At 43.6% G+C, this 22,219-nt stretch overlaps 1 protein-coding gene across 3 annotated transcripts in view; it reads right to left on the reverse strand.

The window, feature by feature from the left end:
• The window catches only part of rtkna (rhotekin a), a 54,515-nt gene that overhangs the window by 30,431 nt on the left and 1,865 nt on the right, over positions 1–22,219 (reverse strand). The window contains exon 1 of one of the 3 annotated variants that reach the window (XM_046387085.1): positions 6,684–8,291. The exons of the other annotated variants lie outside the window; for them this stretch is intronic. Coding sequence (XP_046243041.1) covers positions 6,684–6,779 — 96 coding nt within the window. The 5' untranslated portion in view covers positions 6,780–8,291. Of the gene's footprint in view, positions 1–6,683; positions 8,292–22,219 lie in introns of those variants that run through there. 3 annotated transcript variants of the gene reach the window in all.

Here is a 22,219-nt window from a genome sequence, read left to right on the forward strand (position 1 = left end):
GCTGTGAAGCCGGCTGCTCAGCTTGCCCTGTGTCACAACCAAACTGCTTTTCATGCCATATTACCGGGTCTCTTAAGGATCAAAATTAGACAGAAAAGTCATTACATCATATACGCAAGAGAGAAGAGATTTTTCTTTTGTCCTTGATGAGAGCAGAATGGACTCTCAGATGGTGAAACGGCAACCCTCCAAATGCTGACAGAGCTGTTCCATCTGCCAAACACACACACACAGCCACTCAATGGCCAAGGATCCTGCAGCATGCAGTGATTCAATTAGACACCTTGGCTTGCTGTTTCAACACACTTTGAACACAAACACACACACACACACGCTGCCCCAAAAGACAAAATCTTCAGGGTCACACGAATGCTGTTGATGCCATGGATGTTACCCACATCAGGAGACTGTTCACTGGGGTATGGATTGTTTTAATGGTGGTAACTGTTTGCTTCGACAGCTCTTACTTGTCCTCCACCTCTCTGACTTCCACCTACTCTCTGTTCCAGGGCCCTCACTTTGCATAGTAACAGTGTTGAGAGTGATAGAGATCAGAGATCAGAGTGAGCGGGATAGACATACATAAATAGGCCGTATTTATCCATGTACACTTAAAACTCCCCCACACACTGTACATATACCTCATCAAAGACAAAGCAATCAATAAAGTCTCAGCAAGAACCATAAACATGCAAACAATCACTGTGCAGTTTATCTCACAAGCTGGAAAGCACTCACACAGATAGAGCATAAATTACATCCATATGGACGAAAAGGAACGCAACGCATGTCTACAGGCTTAATTAAGCGCATTACCAAATGCTCTTTTTAACACAATGAATGTCAGCACACATTTTCAAAGACAGCCATCTGATTAAACAGCCTGCTGCATCTCCACAACACATTCAGATGTTCTTAATCACATGCTTTACAAAAGAATACGACATTGTTAATATCACCACTTAAGAACTGTGACTCGTGGGCTGTTGACACGATAAGTCAGACATGGCTTTAAATCCAGTTTGTGCTTATTTGAATAATGCCTGCAGTTCTCAGTTCAAACAGTTTAAGTGGCTCCATTTTTCTTTGCAGCAGCAAAGAAACCCAAACCCCCCTCCCAACTGCGAAGACCAAAGTGTCTTGCGCAGTGCACGCGCAGGTGAAAGCAGAAAGAGCGTGGAAGGGAGGATTAAAGAAAGGTGATAATGAAGCATGAGATAAAACAGTGTGGAAATATGGACTGAAAGCTGAGATAGAGAGACAGGAGCGGCAGAGTGAACTTATCAAGTAGATTCTGGTAGAGATAACGCGGAGAGGGAAGTGAATGACAAAAAGAAACAGGCTGAGAAGGTGCAGGGAGTCAGGTCGATGCTGTTTTCTCCTTCTCACTTTCCTGGCTCACGTCTGCTGTTTTTCAAAGGAAGCTGGCTCAGGCCGCGGCTCCTGACTGGTTCCTGCTCACACAGAGCTTTTATTCAGACCTGCACTGCTCCTGCTAACCGCTGCATGGGCAGTAGCTGGAGCGGAGACTGAGGTGCAAGAGGGACACAGCCCTGTGGTGAAGTCCAGGGCTGTCAGGGGAAGAGTCGGGGTGCAGACGTGAGGTGGGGAGCCAGAAGGTTTGGAGTCATTTGGGCTTGAGGCTGGCAGTGAGAGAGGCTTGGCTTAGGAGGGTTAGGAGCTTGATGTGCGGTTCCAAGAAGGGGAGGAGGTCTTGGTAGGGAACGATGGGTGTGTGCGATGTGATACAAAGCCCCCTTTCTCCTCTACCTCACACACATCGTGCCTGCTTTTGGCATACCTCACTGGAAGAACTGGAACACAGTGTAGCTATCCATGGCACAGATGCCAAATACACACTTACAAACACACAACTCACACACACAGCAAACAGACTAAAATCCCTGTACATAACTATGACAAGTGAACAAACTAGACAGTTTCCATCCATCCATTTATGCTGTTGAACTACTGAAGGAAACTCTTCAATCCAATTCAAAACAAATGCCAAATCCCTTTAAAAAAACCTCACATTCTCAGTGAAATCCGGAGCTATAGAGCTAATGTCTCTAATCACATCAAAACATTTCACTTAATTATATAACTTATAGTTTTGGCTTATTACTCTTTGCAAATATTTACTCACACACACTCTCAAACACGCACAGGCCAGCTCAGGGGGAAGCGATGAAGTGGTCTGTTGTGGAGGAATGTGCTTTGCCTCACATATGACTGTGTATCCTGTATCACAAGCCAGCGAGCGCTGTTAGCTTTAGCACACCTTCCACTGAAGCAAGCAGGTCTGGTGCACCTTAGGCTGCCTAAACAACTTTGCAGCTGAACCAACATACACACACACACAGATTTAAAGTGCTGACTGCTTCTTCACGTAGGGGATATACTGGTGCTGACGAAAACAACAAAAGAACAAATTTATCACAAGGAAGGAAAAATCATTCAAATAAAGAATGACCAAATTAATAGCAATAAAGAAGAAGAAATGAGAAAAACTAAAGTAGGGTTAAAATATTACAAAGAAAATTAAATTAAATGCAATCAAGAGTCTCAGTACAGGTAAGCCAGGGGATTGAAGCTAAGCCTTACATTGCACTGTTTTTCTGTCCCAGTATAAATAAGATTAACCTTAGCTCTTACTACAGATTCATCATGAGGCTTGAGATTCATCAGTCTAGCCAGAGAGCGCAGGGAGATACTGGTTGCTTGGCTGTCCCACAGGCAGGCAATCAGGCAGGGATTAACTGCTGTCAATTTGGTCTTTGCCCTCCAGGACCTCCTACATTTAGAAGGCATGAGGTTTGTGGGGTCTAAATATCTTTCACCAGGCCTGATGCTCTTTATATACAGAATGGGCAGAGTAAAGGAACAAACTGAATCATCCTACTTCTGCATTTCAGCATCACAGTTTCAATAAAAACAGAAGTGGCACTGGTGGACAAACTCACACACTGATGAGTCCATACAATCGGTTGGTCAAGGCAGCTTGACTAGCGATATGAAATCAGATGAAGAGAGGCTGCTTGAATATGAGCCAATAGATATTTAAGGTCCATCTGCGGTGTCTAGAATCTGCAGAACTATCTGAGGCACGGCCACAGCTAAGTTTAGGGTTTGGGAGCGTGTGAGAGGTCAAACATGAGTCCCGGGTGAGGCAGCAAAAAACTCCCACCTGACCCCCATGCAAGGGTGATCCCTCATCTATAAGGGTCAGAGGTTCAGCTTCCATGACTGCAACATTTTAGGCTCAGTGTCCCCTCCTCTTTGTGCTGAAGGACCTCTACAGAACGTTTTGACAAATATTAAAGTGAAATTTGTAATTTATTGTTCTGATTGTGAGAATATTATCCCAAGGGTTCAAAAAGCATTTAAGGAAATGCTGATGGTAAACTAAGATATAAAAACGACTGAACACTTGAATGCTTCTGATAGTTGAATAAACAAAAAAATTTACAGACTCAAATAGTCAACTTTGGACTTTTAGTGTTGCTATTCAGCAGATAATTTGGGGAATTTCTAACCACAGTTGCTCTATAGCATGTTTTCATCTCGCTGCACTTCCCAGTTTATGTTTTCCACAGATTCAAACCAGTTCTGGGTCTTAATAGCTCAACAAACACTACAGCAGCAGCAGAACCCAAAAAGAGAATCTCCTTCATCAGATGATATCACTGGCATGATCAGCAGCAGCGGCTAAATGTCCCGGGCTGCACCCCTCTTGAGTCGAGCCGAGCTATGACCCCAGCAAGCTCAACAAACACACACTCACACTCACACATAGAGAAAGCATTGTACTTTCACAAACAATGACTGACTTACAGAATGAAATGCTTGAGACAAACCCTGCTTTTATAACTTGGGCAAAAATGAATGACCTCAGAAACCGTTTTATCAAATGTCCACATTTAACTCTGGCCAAGCCGCTGGTCCATGTATTCAAGGCCAGTCTGCAGGCTAAAATTAGACTGGTGAGAAAGTGTCCATCTATGGCCCTCTGGCTATCAATGGGGAAACGGGGACAGGGACAGGGGGACAGGGACAGGGGGACAGAACCTGTAAAAGGTAAAGATCCCCAGGAAGCACGATGGGACAACAAAACAGAGAGAATGTTAAAAGCAAAGCATATAAGGAAAACAAAATCTGGGTCTATCCGGTTCTGTGGTGACAGGAAATGGTGTGTATGTGTCTGGTAGTGGCAGTGGGTCTGATGACATCATGTTGTCGCTTCCGATGGGAAACAATAATTACACAAGAACATTTCCTGTTTCCCATGAGCCACCTCTCTTCTGACGACAATCCCGCGTTCTGTGGGCAAAACACCTTTTACACTTTGATTTGAGGAAAAAGTACGTAAATATACACAGAGAGAGTAAGTGGGGACCAAGACTGCAAGGATTCCTACTACAACAGACGTGTTAAAACCTGAAGAGCAGAAATATGACTTCCCACCGGGCTTGAGAATAACACAATGGCTGCAATCTCTCTCTCCCCCTCCTGACACAGCAATTATACATGCCTGAGGAATGCTGGAACCTCAGGATGTGCATGACCTTCTCACTTTTTACGTTTTCCTTCAGAATGGACAAATACTCGTATTTTCTCAGATGACCAGAGGAGAAAAACAATCAAGACTGGGTACTTCGGTATATATGTTATAAATGTATGTGTTTTCAGGGGGCAGGAGTTTCACATTGCTGCGGGGAAAAACAAAAGGAGGAGAGGAGGGTTTACGGTGTAATAACTACAAGTTGTGATGACCCAAAAGGGCATTTAGGAAATACTCTGCAGCAAAACGAAAAACATTCATAGCTTGCTGAAATTACAGTTAGACTATGGGCTGTGCAGCTCAGCAACATACAAAGAATCCCTGTGTCATAAACCCACCCAGGCAGAGGAGACATGGGGGGAGGAGAGGGTGACTGAGAGAGCAAGCATGTGAGCAAACAAGTGAGTGTTTACCAGCAAAAACACTCATTTGAGCCAAAGACGAGCACAACTTTGTATCCAACTGAAATTCTCACAGCGTTACTACAGAGTAATGCCTCTCTGCAGCCAACACCGACCTCTGAACTCCCTTCGAAGGATGAGAAACGGCAAGAAAGTTTTCAAACAGGGCTAAAAAAGAGCTCATCATCTTGTTATTATAACCTTCCTACTATGGCAATTGCATTTACAGAAATAAAACTTAAACTGAGACAACAAAATGCTCCAATGCACAAAGATCTTCAAACAGACAAACGTTCATTATCTACATTCCGCCATAATGCCCTTGATTCAATATGCACTCTCCAGACTATGTCCAAGCTGTAAATAAGTTTCTGCATCAAAGGAGCCTCTGTGACAGGAACTCATAAGTAGATTAAGGCCCAAACTTTCTTGCAAAAAGACCTCGTGATAGCTGGTTTGTGACAGTGCATTTCAGGCTACAGGCACCATAAAAGCATCAGGGAAACCCCTTTTACTCTGTACCCTTGGGCAGTAGGGACTCTTAACTGTAATGACAGTTTTCAAAGACAGACCAGCACTTGAAACCATAACATCCCAGAAAGAGAATAGATTAGGCTTCACGAGTTTCATAGTTCTCCTCTAGTGTGATAAAAAGCCAGACACCTGGCACGCTCTGTGGCACTTGGCGCAGGCAGATAAACAAAGAAACACCTCACACATAAAAACGATGCCAGAGTGCTAGCAGGTACAACACACCCGTGAGTGATATCACCTCTCTTGCAGCCTCTGTGTCACACAGCTGAAGGCTTTTTGGACTGGATTTCAGCTGACATGAAGAAGAAACCGTCTGCTTTTTGCACCTCAAACAGCTGCAGCACAGACAGCAAATATATTTTGAGATTATGGGGCCAGAAAATAAAGTATATTAGAGTTTCCCTTTGAAATCCCTGTAACACTTCCAACGACCATGTGTCTTCTTTCAAGTCAAGAATGAAACACACACATTCTTCAGCTAGTTCCCCTGAAACCATTAAAAGAACAGATTTAGAGATTGTGAAGATCTGCAGCAAAAAAAAAACGATATTGCATTAACGATAAATGTGTGGCATGAGTTTGTTCTCAGCCTCTCTGTCTTTCACAGCACAATACTAGCCTACACACACACACACACACTCCCACAGGGACTTATGAGGCCCATATGTGCAGCTGTGGACTGTGCGTGAACCCCAGTTGGAAGGGGAGACGCAGAGAGGGAGAGATGGATGGCATGCAGTGTTGTTTTCTGTTTGCTGTCAGTGAGAGCTTTGCCATCTGCAAAGGGGGAGACCACACCAGCGACTTGTTTGTCACACAGAAAGATTCTTCAACCGGCCCCTGTGTAAACTTTAAACACGCTGAGGCACAGCTGCAGACTCAGTCCGTCAACATAGTAACATAGTGATGCATGCATTATACTGTGTGTGTGTGTGTTGGGGGGGTGATCAGCTATCTGAAAGCCTACTTGTACTGACAATCAATCAAGAAAAAGAAAGTAAAACAGTCAGAGACATGACTGCATACGCTCTCACTGACACACCCCACAGCTTTGAGATGTTGCAAAAGAAAAGAAAAAACAAAAAATCAAAACGGGAGACAACAACAGCACAAATAAGAGCAATAAAAACGCGTGCAGAGGGTCAGAGAAATGTGATGGTCAACCGGAAATGAAAATAAACTTTTACCTGTAAACTGAGTGCAATCTGACGGATGTACATCATGTTCAGGTCCTCCAATATCCATAGTTTTTCCTCCATGTCTGCGAATTTATCAACTGGCATCCTTTAAGAAAATATCCACTGAATTACTTCTCCTTGGAGTTAATGGTCTGGCTCAAACCGCTACCCAGCAGGTACCGGGGAGATAAACTTCATTATGACGGGGTCCTGTTCCGTGGTGACTCGTATGCTCAGTGCGTAAAAGAATGCGTAAAAGTTCCGCTCCTCATCCAAAACAAAGAGCAGTCGCTCCGGGAAAGCAGACAGAGGTGGTGTGTGGATGACAGCATCGGCTGCACTGTAGTAACCCTATCATAAAATTCCCCCCGACCCGTTCACGGCGCGTATTCTTCTTCTCCACTTTTCTCCTTGCAACAAAGATCCTCTCAAACACCCACAGTCTACACCCAGCGGTAGCGCGGAAAGAATGGAGGCTTTTAAAATGCAGTTCTGCTCTTTGTGTCCCTGTGTCCCACTTGTGAATGCCGTCTGTCCTCTGTGTGACAAGAGACCTCTCCACAAAAGGGCATCGCCTCTGCGGGAGTGATCGACACAACTAGTCCTCTGTGTGCGCCCCGACGCTCCCCAACTCGGCGCTAATTTAACCCCTACGACGCGGCTCTGGTGATGGTAATGAACTTTTAAAAAAGAAAAAAAGGGAGGGCGAGATTACTGTAGCAGCCCCCACGCCCTTTTAAACAAACAAATAGCAAATACCACTCAACCACACAAGCATAAAGGGGTGGGGAGCTTTGTTCTTTTTACTGACTTGATAATAAATGGAGAAATTATAGCCGTGTCAGCTGGCGCTCCTCACGAGGGGAGGCAAGAGTGAAAATGAACACCCAGAGATGTTATCTAGCCAATATCACTAACCCGATTCCGAAAAAGTCAAGATGTTATACGTTAGTGAAATAATATCATTCTAAAGTCTGTTTTTAAATCCCTGATTTGTTTTTAAAACAAGACTGAGAAGATCCATGCAATTTTGGCTGTTGTCTAAAAAAACAAAATCTGATTTTTGAGGAATGGATTTTTAGTTTAGTAGGTCACAGGGTCACAAGCATTTGGCAAATTCAAATGCATATTTCATAACTCAAGTCTCCAGTGTGATAGAAGCCTTCAATCTTTTATTGCTTAACCTTTTAAAATATTTATTTAAGTCTATCCTGCGGTACCGTAACTAACAAAAATATTCCCAAACACGCGTCAACTTCACTTTCAGCGGTAGGTGAAGTCAGACGTTACAAAATAAATTTGTTTTAAAAGGAGTAAATGTTTCCCTGATTGAAAAAAAATCGAATTAACATCATGTGCCGGGGCGACGAGTCTCCTTTCCCACCACCACAGCTGTTTGGCCGCCTCTGCGTCCTCTGTGCTCACGGCGAGAGAATCTCAAAGTTTACTCCATGTGACTGTTAGCCAATAACGGCACTAATTGTTCCGCTTCTGTCTTCTGGGGGAAATGGTTTAACACCAGCCCTTTGCTCCTCAGTATATACACCACAAGTGAGAGCAGAAAGCATTCCTCCTGTTCTCCTCTTCAGCGCGTTAATCCTGGACCGATACAACTGTGTGTGTGTGTGTGTGTGCGCACGTGTGTGCGTGTGCATGAAGGGGGGATTGGAGGGGGCACGTGTGTGTGCTGTGCGTAATGTGTGTATCTTTCGTTGTGGCGTGGGTACGTTCACGCTGCGTAAAACACAAGCTGACCCCTCAACAGGAAACCGGCGTCACGTCGCGCACTGAGGCACATTAATTAAAACACACACATTCTTCTTGTATTCAGCAGAGTGCGGGGGTTTCAAAGGATCACAGACTGATTTCAGGAGCTCATCACGTGGAAGAAGACCACTCCTCACAACAAAACAGTAGTAATAAAGTATTAGTTTTGATGTATGGCACTTTGACGTGACTTTTGGTATCACACCTCTCCACACACATGCCCATATGGCACTCTGTCACTCTGAGAGCACGTTCACTAAACTCTTTCAGACAGATAAACAGTGAAAACAAAGGAGCTGTAAAAGCCCTTTCACCTCAGAGGAGAAGGAGGAGGAGGAGGAGAAGAGCCAGGGGTGCCAGTAGCAAAGCTGGGTCATTTCCCCAAGAAAAGCCTCCACCCTGGAGATCTTAAATCACCCGGCTACTCTGTCGCAGACACCAACATACACACAGTAAGAGAAGAGATTTATTGTTCTGGAGGTGGAAAGAGAAATAGTTCAGGTGAATGCACAGAAGGAGGGTCATGGACGCTCAGAAAACACTCTGGGACTCTGGTGTGAGAGTGTGTTCACTGTGTGTACATTCAGATCCAGTCAACCCCCTCTGAAAGTCGATCTTGGCACGCTGCCGGACTGAAAAAATATAACAAGAACTCAAACATTACACTGAATTGTGTCAAAACAAGCTTAACTCCTCTTTAATGAGGCTGTACAGTTTTCCTCACAGCTGTTCTGTTCTGTTTTTTGTTGGTAGATGCGAATGTTTTCTAAGCAACAACAACAAAAAAACAAAAAAAAACTCAATATATTATTCCAATGTCACTTAATCCATTTAGTCTTTCTTTAGTCTCTCGATTACTCCAGCAGCGGTTCCTTGATGCAGAACACACTGCAGGAAAATCTCCCCGCAATAAAACACAAAGACTGACACCTTATGATAAAAGCCTAAAGGCTGAACAAAAACAGTCAGAAAACAGCTATTATCTCAATGACAAGGCAGGCAGGCAGGCGGGCAGGCAGGCAGGCAGGCGGGCGACGAGCTCAAACACTGAGCATCGCTGCGTCTTGGCCAGGAGCCACTGAGGACGAGGCAACATCAGGTACACAGAGACAGCAGATTAGCGGTTAGCGGAAAGGCCTGACAGCTTGAGGCCTGACTGGGATTCTGCTATGTTAAAGTGGTGATTACCTACTGATGGGATGTGGATTAGCAGCTTGTGACTAAAGGCCTGGTCTGACTGTAGCGGGGCCAGATGTGCTAATTGGCTGCCACGAGGGAGGAGTGAGACCAATAAATTACACAATCAGTTAATTACAGCGCGAACTCTGAGGTTTGTTCAAAACGTGAAAAAGGTTAGAGAATTTGGATGAAATAACTCACTGCCATGCAGACACACACACACACACACACACACACAGTGACCCTTGTGTGATACGTTCTGAGGGGGGTTGAACTGCTTTAGACAATAGCCGGTGTATTTCTTGTTTCTGAACGGATGTGTGGAGGAATATGGAAAACTTCCTGTCCATAATCAGCTGAAGGAAACATGCTGGAGCCTGAGATGAGATATTACAGCAAAGTGTTATAAATATACTGTATATTATGCTGTAGAGGAAAGAAAGGGTATTAAACACAAGAATGTTTGATATTTTTGTCTTTCAGAATATTAGTACTTGGGCAGTGGTGATGTTTTGGAAAAAAGCTCTTCAGATAAGTGGACCCTTCACTGGGTTATAGTGTTGGTCATTCATTTCTATCAGCTTTAATGTCTTACTCATCAAAGTACTTGCAGATATTTAAGAACACGAAACGGCAAAGCTAAAGAAAAACAAGATTGCAAACAACATTCCAAACAGAAAGTGAGCCCACCTGACCTAAACCATGAAATTTAACGAATGAAATCCGGATATCATGTGAACAACACACACATGATAAAACTGTTAAGCACAGATGTTGATGCAGGTCTGGTACATCTTTTCTTTATCAGTTCACCTGGTTGTCTTTTCACCATTCATTGTTTCCAATTGTTTTTGAATGTTTTGAATGTACTTCATTTGCCAAACAAGTGAAGTAAAAAAAAAAAGTCAAATTTAAAATTAACTTGATTGATAGCATCATTATTTTTAGTTTTTTATCATGACTGTGCTCCTGGTGGACGTTTGAGCAATAACTTTATTTAACTTTACCAAGTAAGAGTTGGAGGATCCAGATGATCACCTTCAGGTTTTCTTGCACATCAGAAGTCTTTTTAAAGGATGATGTTGTGTTTCCAGATCTTTGCAATTCACTTGTGAAAACTGTAGCTGTGATAAACCACAATCACCTTTTACTTTAGTCCATATACTGCATAAAGCAGAGTTCAGAGTGTTCACAAAGATGGTCTACTAAAGTCAAGAAGCAGCACTGAGGAGATCCATATGATACTCTGGACTGCGTAAGGAAAGCAGAAACACTGATGATTTTCAAGTAAACTTCATTTTCACCTTCTAATCAGCACCATCTCATCGGATCGCGACCCCACCTTTTATCTTCACGACTGTTAGAGTCTGTGTCGAAAGGTTAAAAGCTGCCTTTAGTTTAATGCTCATTGTGGCTGGCGGCAGAACGGGGCAGGGAAACAGGAGAGGGCCCCCACGCCAGCCGGGCCCCAAACCACAACAAAGAACCCTGACTCTGATCTTGTCTGAAAACTGAACCCCACCCACACCGCGACTCCCACTCGCCAACTGAGACAAACGTACGTGAACACAATCCTACACTTACATACACAAATACACACCCAGGCATAAACAAACATCCTATGAACCATGTGACTATAGTACACACACACACACACACACACACACAATTAGACTGTGGCAGAAGTGTTTCAAAACATGAGAGAAACGTAGCCTATCGAGGTTTGTCTGTGTGATTTGGGCCAGTTGTTTCACACACAGGCCACAGAAGTAAAATAAGACAGAATTATTACAGAGCTACTTTTTCTGTGTAGTTTAGCACTTTCAGGCAGCTGACTGCACAAAAACAGTGAGAGAAAAAGAGATTTTTACCAACAGGATCTACCAAAAGGTGTTCCTGGACAAGAAAAAGAAAGTTCACAAGTGACAAATGTCCACAGTTTTTAAGAGGGAAAGATAAATTTCTGTGATTTCACACAGAGAAACGTGTTCAGATCAACACAGGAACACACAAACCAGCAACAGTCAGTCTGCTGGAAAAAAAAATCATCCTCAACAGATTTGAATATCATAGGACTTTGATTACACGGCTGTGTCACGGCAGGTACCGGGTCACATCTGTTCCACTTGATGACAGCGGCGTGTGACGAGCTGTGAAACCAGACGAATCATGAGAGAAATCCCCCCCTGGAGGTCAGTTCTCAGTCACAGAGCATGAAAAAACCTGCGCTGACAGATACTCAGTCATAACTCAGACGCAGAGACGCAGGAATGACATTGTAAATCCCATCGTTGGTCTGCCTTGTTATTAGGCCTATCGGTTTCAGTCTGTAATGTCTGAGTGATCTAATTCCTACTTTCAGATTAGACAGAGGGGATGTTACGATGATGCATGCACTCGACGTCCATGATCAAAACTTGAGTAATGGTGTAAATGAAATGTTGGACAGGGGCCCATGAATCATCCAGCTGGTGTTCTCCCTCTACTGGAAATCTCATATTGAAGAAAAGGATGCATGCGTCACAGTCCGTGGATTAGCTTAGGAAAGCTGGAAGAGTAGCCTGCCTCATCGCACACAGCGATAACAGATCAGGGAGTCTTTTCAGCACCTGGTTAAAGGGCCGTCCGATTTCTCAACACGGCCCCTTGTACTGTTAGTCTTGAAGGAAGAACTCAGTCATACACACACATACCCACCGAGGCAGCATGTCAGGGAAAATGCAGAGCGTTCTGGCTGCTTCCCTGAATTACTGCGGACTTGCAGGAGCGCTAGCCCAGCCAGTCACAGGAGACTGCAGCATCTCATCACTCTGAAGAACCGGGCAGCTCGGTGAAAGAGAAACTTACTCGTTAGGCAATTCATCTCCATCGATTTCTACCCTCAGGGGTGCAGGCTGAGCAATATCAGAGCAGGACACAAGTGGATTTAAGAGGATATGTACACGGAGGCAGTTCATTGAGTATTTAAACATGTGAATGCTTTTCTTAAATTACTATCAACGACTGCTCGGTGAATATAAAGTGAATGTCAAAGCTGAAAAAAGGAAGGGTGAATAAGAAGAGGGAGGAGGTGTATCCTGGCAGCTGCTGCAGAATCTGAAGTGGAGCAATGGTTCCCTCTGCAGGGCAGAAGCAGAAACACACCACTTACTAGTACTTAATACAGTACTTCTCCTCCCTCTTCTTATTATCATTAATAATAAGAAGAAGTTGTTGAGATGTGTGTCCATGTTTTATTTGAACGATTCTAGTGAGAGGAGGCTGACAAAGAGAATCAGTGTTCGAGAAGGTGAAGATGCACTCGCATCCCTTTCCAAGTTAAACCAGACGTGATGAAGATGAGCTTTGCAGACACGAGAGCGAGCAGGGAAGAAAGACGAGGAGACGCAGAGACAAACAGAACTCATTGTTCCATATGTAGTCAGCCTTAAAAAGAAAACATGAAAACTTTAATTTGCCATGAGGTCATTTCTGCCAGACCATAATAAATATTTTTAGTGGCGCTCACACCAAGAGGCTGCTGTTTGTAGTAAAAAGTCTGTCTGGGTAAAATCAGAAACAGAAGCCAAAAAAATGTAAACATCTGCAGAAACAATACGAAAATCTGCAGAGAAGACACGAGGGAGATCATATCTCAAACTGACAAGCATAACATCTTTAAAGGTTACTGATTTCTGGTCAGCTAGGAGTGAGCGAGAAGGAAGCCTAATGAGGCCATTGACTGAACCGTCTGAACCATTCTGGTCATTGATTCTGGTTAAACGAACTGAGAGATTTTACCCAAACCCTCACTCATATTTTTATGCACTCCACTTCAGGAACACATATTTGTACTTTGATTATTACTCGGTTCGTTGAAAATTACATGACAAATCATCAGCCGCAAACATCCCTTAGTCAGCTGGTTTTCTCATCTGGCCTGCTACTCACAGCTGTGGGGAATCCCCTGGTGCGAGTCTGGATTACATTTACACATGCAGTACTCGATAAATACGACCCGTGATTGCATGTTCAATTCCTCAGTTCCTTTTGTATTCAATCAGTGAGTTATTTAATCAATTAAATGTGAAGAAACAGCAAAAAATATCCATCAATTTACAATCACATAAAATGAATATTATAAATACGTTTGAGGAGATGAATATAGTGGATATTTTCATTCAAGTTTTTTGCTCACTGAATGGCTTTTACAATCCATAATCAAAAAGACTGAACACAGCAGTTAATTTTTGGTTTTTGGTTGATTAACTGACAAACCATTTCCGCTGTAATTAGGTTAAACACTATATAGATAAAAGTATTGGGACACTTGCCCATTACCCCAACAGGAACTTTAATGACATCACATTCTAAATACATGGACAGCTTTGCAGCAGTAACAGCTTTCACTCTTCTGGGAAGGCTTTCCACAAGATTTTCTGTGGGATTTTGGAGTGTTTCTGTGGGAGCATTTGTGAGGTCAGACAATGGTGTTGGACCAAAAGGTCTGGCTCATAATCTCCGTTCCAGTTCATCCCAAAGGTGTTGGATGGGGTTGAGGTCAGGACTCTGTGTGGGCCAGTCAAGTTCTTCCACACCAAACTCATCCAGCCATGTCTTTACGAAGTTTTGCTTTGTGCACTGGGCCACAGTCATGCTGGAATAGAAAAGGGCCTTCAACAAACTGTTGCCACAAAGTTATAGCATTGCTCAAAATGTCTCAGTATGCTGAAGCACTAAGATTTCCCTTCACTGGAAGTGGCTCAAAGACAGCCCACTAAAGAGGTGTCTGCCTGGATGCTTTTGTCGAGATAGTGTATTTGGGTGTGATACACAGAAATGGTTGTACATTTAGAAAAACAAACAACGCTACAAACACTGCGACACATCAATTGCATTTACATACCAACAGTGAAATACCTCTTTAACTTTATTCTCTTCTGTCAGTGCAGTATCCAGTCTATAATCTTTGACACATTGATTTGTCCACCATTTATATTTCATGGTGCGCTTGCACAGGCTTCCACACTATCATTCACATCAGTATCGGTGATTAAGTCTCCAAATCCACCTGAGCTGAACATCTAGACAAGCTTATCACTTTCTTTCTTTTTTTTGAGGTAGGCAATAATGGGAAAACTAGCGACAGAAACAATAAAAATAATTGCTGAGAGAGCAGGAACAACACGATGATACAACGAGATCTGACACCACACCGTCTGTCACAGAGCCCAGTAAACAAACACATTAAAACACAGGCGTATTAGTACAGAATAGTACACTACGCAGCATGCAGGGAAGGCAGACATGCATAATAGACCCATCTGCTCTCATAAAGTCAAACACCTGCTCGGCATCATCAAAACAGAGAGCAACATCGTTGGTGGTTGTGCCCCTTTGCCCTCTCCTCTCCACACACGCATCTCATGGCCGCGCTGCAAAAATCTCTTTTTACCTAAGACGCTGTTTTGAATTTGACTCAATGCTGCACTTAACTGTTCGGCACAAACAGTGTTTGCTTTACAGTACAAGGACAGAACTGCAGTACAATCTGTTAAACGCCTCCAGTTGCTGGTTCTTACACGCAGTTCACGGTTGGCATGCAGGTGACTTGGACTGAATTCGTTACATTGAACTCAGTGAGATTGCGCAAAATCAAAACAATAGTACAAATCAGTGCAGGAACAGGCTTGTACATTACACCTACCTACCCTACCCTACACACACACACCTGTAAACATTCCTCAGTATCGATTCCTTTCACAGTGCGCTCCTCTGTATGAAAGAGAGGCCCTGACTCCATCTGTTGCACAATAACATCAGGTAGTTATGTGATGTATAGGAGCAAGGGATAAAAAGCCTCTTTGTCCAGAAAAAAAAAGGGAGAGAACAGACTAGAATAGAAAGAGTCGAACAGATGAAAGCATGTGGCGCAGTGCGCTGACACCGACATGCCCCATATTCTTCAGCCTTAATGACCGTGTGGAATTGAAGGTTAATGACTTGACTCTCCTGGTGAAGTTACAGGCTAAACTTAGAGAATACGCTGCTGTATAGGATTCACACAGAGCGCAAAGTGACTTTCACAACCTGTCTGTGTTTACGCTACCTTGTTGTAAAGTGCTCTTTACCGTTGGCCTGTTTGGGGTGACAAAACTCAGACTTATCTGCCTTCTGAGTAGCCTACTTCTTGAGCAAAAGACAAACAACCCGGCCTCTTTTGATAACTCCAGTATTATATTAGTAAATACAGTAAATGCCAGCGTAGCCATCTCTCACTGTCCCCAGTATAGCACCAGAACGACATTTTTCCACATGGAGACAAAGCCTCTCGTGTTTCTCAACCCACTGCGATAAGTCAAAGGGGGCTGGCAACAAGTGTCCCGGACTGTAAATGAAACTACACATTGGAATCTCTGTGTGTGTGTGTGTGTGTGTAGGTGTGTGTAGGTGTGTTTTTGTCAGTGTTTAACAGAGCAGAGCACAGGGGGAGTCTTATGTTCACAGGAAGAAGAAGACACCTTTGGCATGAGGCAGTTCTGTTTTACAGCCTGTTAGCGCCGGCCAGGCTAGATAGGTAACGGTTAAGGTCTCTGGTGGAGGGGATGTGTACACAGCAGCAAACAGTAAAAATAGATTTAGAGATAAAGGGATGTAAAACAAACAGTAATCTTCTACGGCTGTCTAGGGGAGACAAAGGAGGACTTCCTCTGTGTAATCTGGATCAGGAAAGTGGGTTAGCTCCACAGTACATGACAAAAAAGACCAATTATCAGGGGACCCGAGCCTCAAAGAAGTGGTGTGGCCCACATAATGCGGCTCTCCTGGGGAAGGGAGGCGATAATTTTGACAGATTGGGGAGAATGAAACAGTGGAAGGACATGAAAGCCCACAGAGGCAGTAAGAGGGGATGGAGCTGATGGTTTACCTGCAGTATGTTTATTTAATGTCACTCATGTTCATTATCTTTAATCTGGAAGAAACAACACATCGTTTCACTGCATTACAAACTCTAATCCATGTTTTTATAGCTCCTCTAATCAGGCTCAGTGCCATTCATCCAGTCTGGGAAAGCTTACATTACAGCAGAGGCTGAACCAAAATCCTTCCATTGTAATACTTCTCCAGTATTACACTGTAAAAATAGGGAGACAAGAAGGGACTTGCATGGAAACTATTTTGGCTTAGTGAGATTGAAAAGCATCATCCACTTCACTAACCCAGGTAGTAACTGAACGAGACAGGTTTGATGATGCATGGAGGAAGTTTCCCATCTGGAGGAGTGGGACAGCATCCAGTGATTACGCCACCTCCATCTATCTCTCCATCTGTCTGTTAGCAGAGTCACTGCCAGTGACAGTCTCGCTCAGGACCGCGTACACCGCGTGAACAAAGTCCGTCCTTGTCTGAGTTTATGCAATGAGCCTTGCTCAAGGAGACACTGCTGCTTAGTCACTGTCGGGAGGTGTGTGTGTGTGTGTGTGTGTCTCTGTGTGTGTGAAACAGAGGCTGACAAACTGAAGTTGAATGACTTATGAGGAATTCAAGACAGCAACCATTCATGGCCAAAAAAGAAGGCAGACGTCTGTGAACTGGTTAGCGAGTGTGTGTGTGTGTGTGTGTATGTGTGACTCACTTCCTGTGTGTGTGAGTACATACACATCTGTTATCTATCTTTGACCTCTCTATTAACGCCTCGCTCGGAGTGAGGTCCCATAATGTACAAGAAAACATACTGTGGTTGGGTGGGGTCTACTTGAAACATCAGCAACAGACGTTCAGCTGTTAAACTGCACCCTGACACCAGTTGCCACATAGAGACAGGGGCAAATAACTACACGCCAAGGCCAACTTATGTCTAAAAACATGTATGGCCCTCACACTAATGGAGTCAACTTTACAGCAACAAGGACCTGGAAATAGATGACTGAATGGAATCAGAACACTGTAACAAAGTATACGGGAAAGAACTGAGTAAAGAGAATTTCCATTGTTAAAAAACTGTAAAACTGCACAAAAAAAATCATGAAATTCAAATTAACATCCAATTTTGCTTTAATGAAGCAAAACACAAGGGATTAAAAGTTTTGTGCAGCATGTCAGGCCAGTGAGACTCAGATGAGATAAGGCTGTGAAGGAAAGTGCTGTCCTTGACTCTGTGGGGAGAAACCAGCCAACTAATGCTGTGTGGTTGAGTGTGGGTCACATGAAATAGAAAAGAATAGAAACCCTCAGGGCTTTTGAGGCCCAAAAACATGTGAACAAATCTACAGTATATGAGGATCTTCAGATGTTCAGATAGCTCACTGTGAAAATGAACAGACTGGAGGCTGAAAGAGATCATCCCCGAAAGGACGTTATGTGAATTACATTTGATGTGTGAAAATTCCCCACAAACAACATGTCTATTGTGTCAAATAATAAACATAACCTTGCTTTGTTGCGTTAAAAAGATAGCGAATGTGTGTATGTGAGTGTAACAGTGAAAGAGGCAAGTATCTTTATTAAATATTTTATTGGAACAATGAAGCTTTGTTCTCTCGTTCACCAAACTTATTAGGCAAACAGTCCATTCATTACCATGGGAACAATAGTGGGACATTGGCTGAATTTTACTCACAGCTTGAAGAAACCGAGATTAAACAATTTTTCATTTGTCCGAGCACTCAAAGGCTGAGTGGGAACAGTGCCCCACAATGATGTGTACACAAAGCCTGGGTAATGAAAAAAAAGTTAAACATTTGCTAGCTAAAATATCTCAACATACCAAGAAAGCCTCCGAGCAGAACGCTCCAGTGCTCGAGGAGGAAGGATAAACTTTTCCCTGGCATCTGGCATCATCCCCTGCACCCCATGCAGTGTTCAAAAATCCAGAAAGCCCTGAAGGCGCATGTACACACACACACACACACGCACACACATGTCAGAGTTCATAGAGATTTAAGCTCTACTGGGTAGTCCCACTCTAATTTGGAAGATTGGGCTATAAATATCATATCATAACTCTCTCACAGAACTCTATGTAGACCAGTCTTGGCAACTCTGATACTGTAGTTGTTCAAGAAATCTGGTAGAAAACATCCACTCTTAAGAGCCCTGAGCATTTCATGCCCCTGCACAGGGCTTGGTTTTGGGCTACTGTGCAGCGATAGCCCATTGTTCTGCGGGTACACAGAGCTGCCTTGAGAAAGAGACTTTTGGGGGGGGTGTTTGGCATTCCCTGAAAACGACTCTTTTCTCTGTGAGTTCATGGTGTAAGGTGCTTTCTCTCTGCTGGCAAAAGCATCATCCTGGCAACATCTAAACAACCTCTCTCCCTCTGCGTACATTGGGAAGCAAACATGTGCTTACATAAACAGGCTTAGTTCATCTCAGTCTTCTGCCAGGCCACATTTAACACTAGCAGAAGCCGCACTGAAAGGCTGCCTCTGTGAACTATAAACCATATAGCAAGCATCTGAAGAAAACATATCAGTCACACAATATCTCACACCTGTGGGGGGGGGGTAACACCTCAACACATCAGTTTTCACTGATAAAAACAAAATATTTCTCATACCTGAAAAGTGTGGATGAAAGAAGTTCTGATATAAACTTCTTCTGCAAATGTATGACTTTACATAAAAAACACTGCATCACATTATGCAAATTTCAAGTTAGGAGGTACTGCGCTGCTGGTGTGACAGCACATTCTTTTTAGGGTGGGTGAATATATGCTGAGCAAAAGGAACACCCATAGTATCCAAAATTTCACAATTTTAAAGCCGCTGTTCAATTTGGATACTTACTGGTGAGAGTGTGTGGATCTACAGGGTGGAGAAGGGCAGAGCACCAAACCACAGCCCAAAAGCTGTTAAAGCTTTTTACTCAACACAAATGGCAGACTTCCAGACCATGCCATACACTCCTGAGGGCTGGGAGAGAGTGTGGGTGGATGGGTGTGTCGTCACATGCACGTCTAACCACTTCCTGGCTAAGCATAGCTGGTGGTAGCCACAGCAGTGTGGCAGTAGAGACGACCATCCTTGAGTTAAACATAATGCGGAGCTGGAGAATTGAAACAGAGGACATTCCATCCCCACTTCCAAAATAATAACTACGCCACAGCCAAGGCTCCCACTGCATGCCTGAGTGGCTTCAGCTGAAACAGCAGAACCGTCGAGGGCCGAGACCGAGCAGAGTGCACAGACACACTGGTGGCCTTGTGGATCAGAGAGGAGGGACGTACAAAGCAGATGTCTTCTCTCCTCCCACCCAGAGCAGCAAGCAGAGGATGGACAGGATGGCTGCAGAATGGATTTCTGGACACGTGCGGTATGATCATGTAATCGTTCATTCTGCTTCGACTCCCTGACCGTATTACCATCTTTTTTTTTTTCATAGGCACACAGCAGAGTGATTCACCGCCACCGGACCTCAGGGGACGCGGCACACAGCAAGGTGGACTGACAGGACTTCTCTTGATAGTTCTGAGACATTTGTATTATATTTGGATGGAAACAATATCTCACAAAGGATATCGTGAGATGCCTAACTGGTTGCCTGGTAATATTTTAAACATTTTAAATCTGTTATTTACATAACTTAGTGCCATAATTAGGCACATAGCCCACAGACATCCCCAGAGTCTGGATCTGCACTCTCCACATAAATAATAGCAGTCATTTAGTCCTACAAAAACATGCTCTTGGCATTTGCCTACAAGCATGTTAACACACACACACACACACACACTCAAACTCACTGTTTTTTTTAAACTCCCATTTAAAGTATACTAAAAGTTTCATGCATTTACTGCTGTCATTGTGGCCTAATGTAAGAATTCAGATTTGGGGCATGTAAGGAGAGTCTGAACTGGTATCATTTCTCTACAGAATAAACATTTCCACGGAAGTGTGCAAAACAAACTCATACTGACTTTGGTTTCAGTCCAACAAAGGAGTCCTTTTTTATTAGCGGTTTGAACATTGAGCCTTTCATTCTCTGATAACGTGTCATTGACAGAAATTCCAGACAAACACATTTAAATAAGAGGCTCAAATGTTGGCACAAATGAACAAACACACACACACACACACAAACATGACATCCGCTGGCATGGCAAAAAGAGAGGGCTTTCACACTGAGGTAGCTCGCTTCATTGAAATGCCACAGACTGGTTCCACTATGGCACTGAGTGAGTCCTAACACATGGAGCTGAAGGAAAGTCCCAGTCTCTGAAAGAGGATCATTAGCATTGGCAACAAAGGCAGAGACACAAATTAATCTTCTATGAGAACCAGCGGAGAGCAGATTACAGAGTTAAGGAAGCAGTGATTGTTGTTGTGAAAGGAAAGGAAGTCTTTACCCTGACAAATAACAAATACAGAGACTAAACAGGGGAAAGTAATGGGAGTTAGGGGGTGGAATATCTGTGAGGCTTCATCTAAAGATGAACGTGATGCTTCGGCATATGCCTGCTCTGTCTCTTTATACCCCCTTTTCATTTGATTTTAATGAGCAGTCCTCTTCTTTCCATCCTGCTCTCTCCTCATCCAACCCTCAGCCGACCCCGCTGGCCATGTAAATACATGAATAAAAAAAATAAATAAATAACTGGCACGCCTCTGCTCATCTATCATCAGAATGCCTCTGAAGAAAACTTCTTTCACTGCTTATTCGCTCTGTAAGACAATCATAAACTCACACCATCTCAAAATAAACCCCAAAAACGCATGACATCATTTACTTCTGCCCCGACAAACTGAACAAACTTAACCACACTGACATCACCGCACATCCAGGAAGTGTTATGTCTTATTGGCCGTCACCAGCCCCCGTGTCAGATATGAACTCAGTCACTGCTCTGACACCAAATCGGGCTAATTCTGACTGCAGATCAATGCAACGGCGTGTGCCTGGCTCCTCGAGGTTTGGTGGTGGTTTCCTGTGACATGAATCATAAACAACTAATACGCATAAGCTGACAATGTGTATGCGTGCACACGCCCGTAGACATTGTGAAAACAGCAGAGGAGTTTCAGAGATGGAAGGAGAGAGACAGGATCAATACCCCATCTTTTCTATTCGTCGAATTGCACCATTAACATTCCTTAAGTATCCTCTTACCATTGAGTCCTCCCCTGTCTTACTCCCTTTCTCTCACACACACACACACACACACACACACTCATCCCTCTTTTTAACGTCTGTCTATTATTACCAAATCGGGTACATCTAAAATACTTATTTAGTTATAATTTAACAGGCACAGACATCACTAAGGCACAGGAAGATGTTTCTGACCGAATAACCAAATAGTGAAACAAGTGTGCAGGTTTGTCAGAGAGAGAAAGAAAGAAGGGGGGGGGGGCGGACAGAGGAAGGACTTTCCATCAAAACAGTATTAAAGTGGCCCGTGAGTAAAAATAATTAGAGGTTAGATTGGAAGTCGCGTCTGTGTTCTCGCTTGACAAACGGTGGCTAATATGAAGCAGCTGTTGACATGGGAGTTTTGCAGTGAGGAAGAGGAAAACATGCATGAAGAGTAGAAGCTCTAATCCAGCGATAAACAGCTGAGAGGGATGCACAGGCAACAGCTCTGACCCAGTTCACAACTTTTGGCCACAGCAAATTTTCTT

This window comes from Scatophagus argus, chromosome 4 (assembly GCF_020382885.2).
Source record: "Scatophagus argus isolate fScaArg1 chromosome 4, fScaArg1.pri, whole genome shotgun sequence".
NCBI lineage: Eukaryota > Metazoa > Chordata > Actinopteri > Scatophagidae > Scatophagus > Scatophagus argus.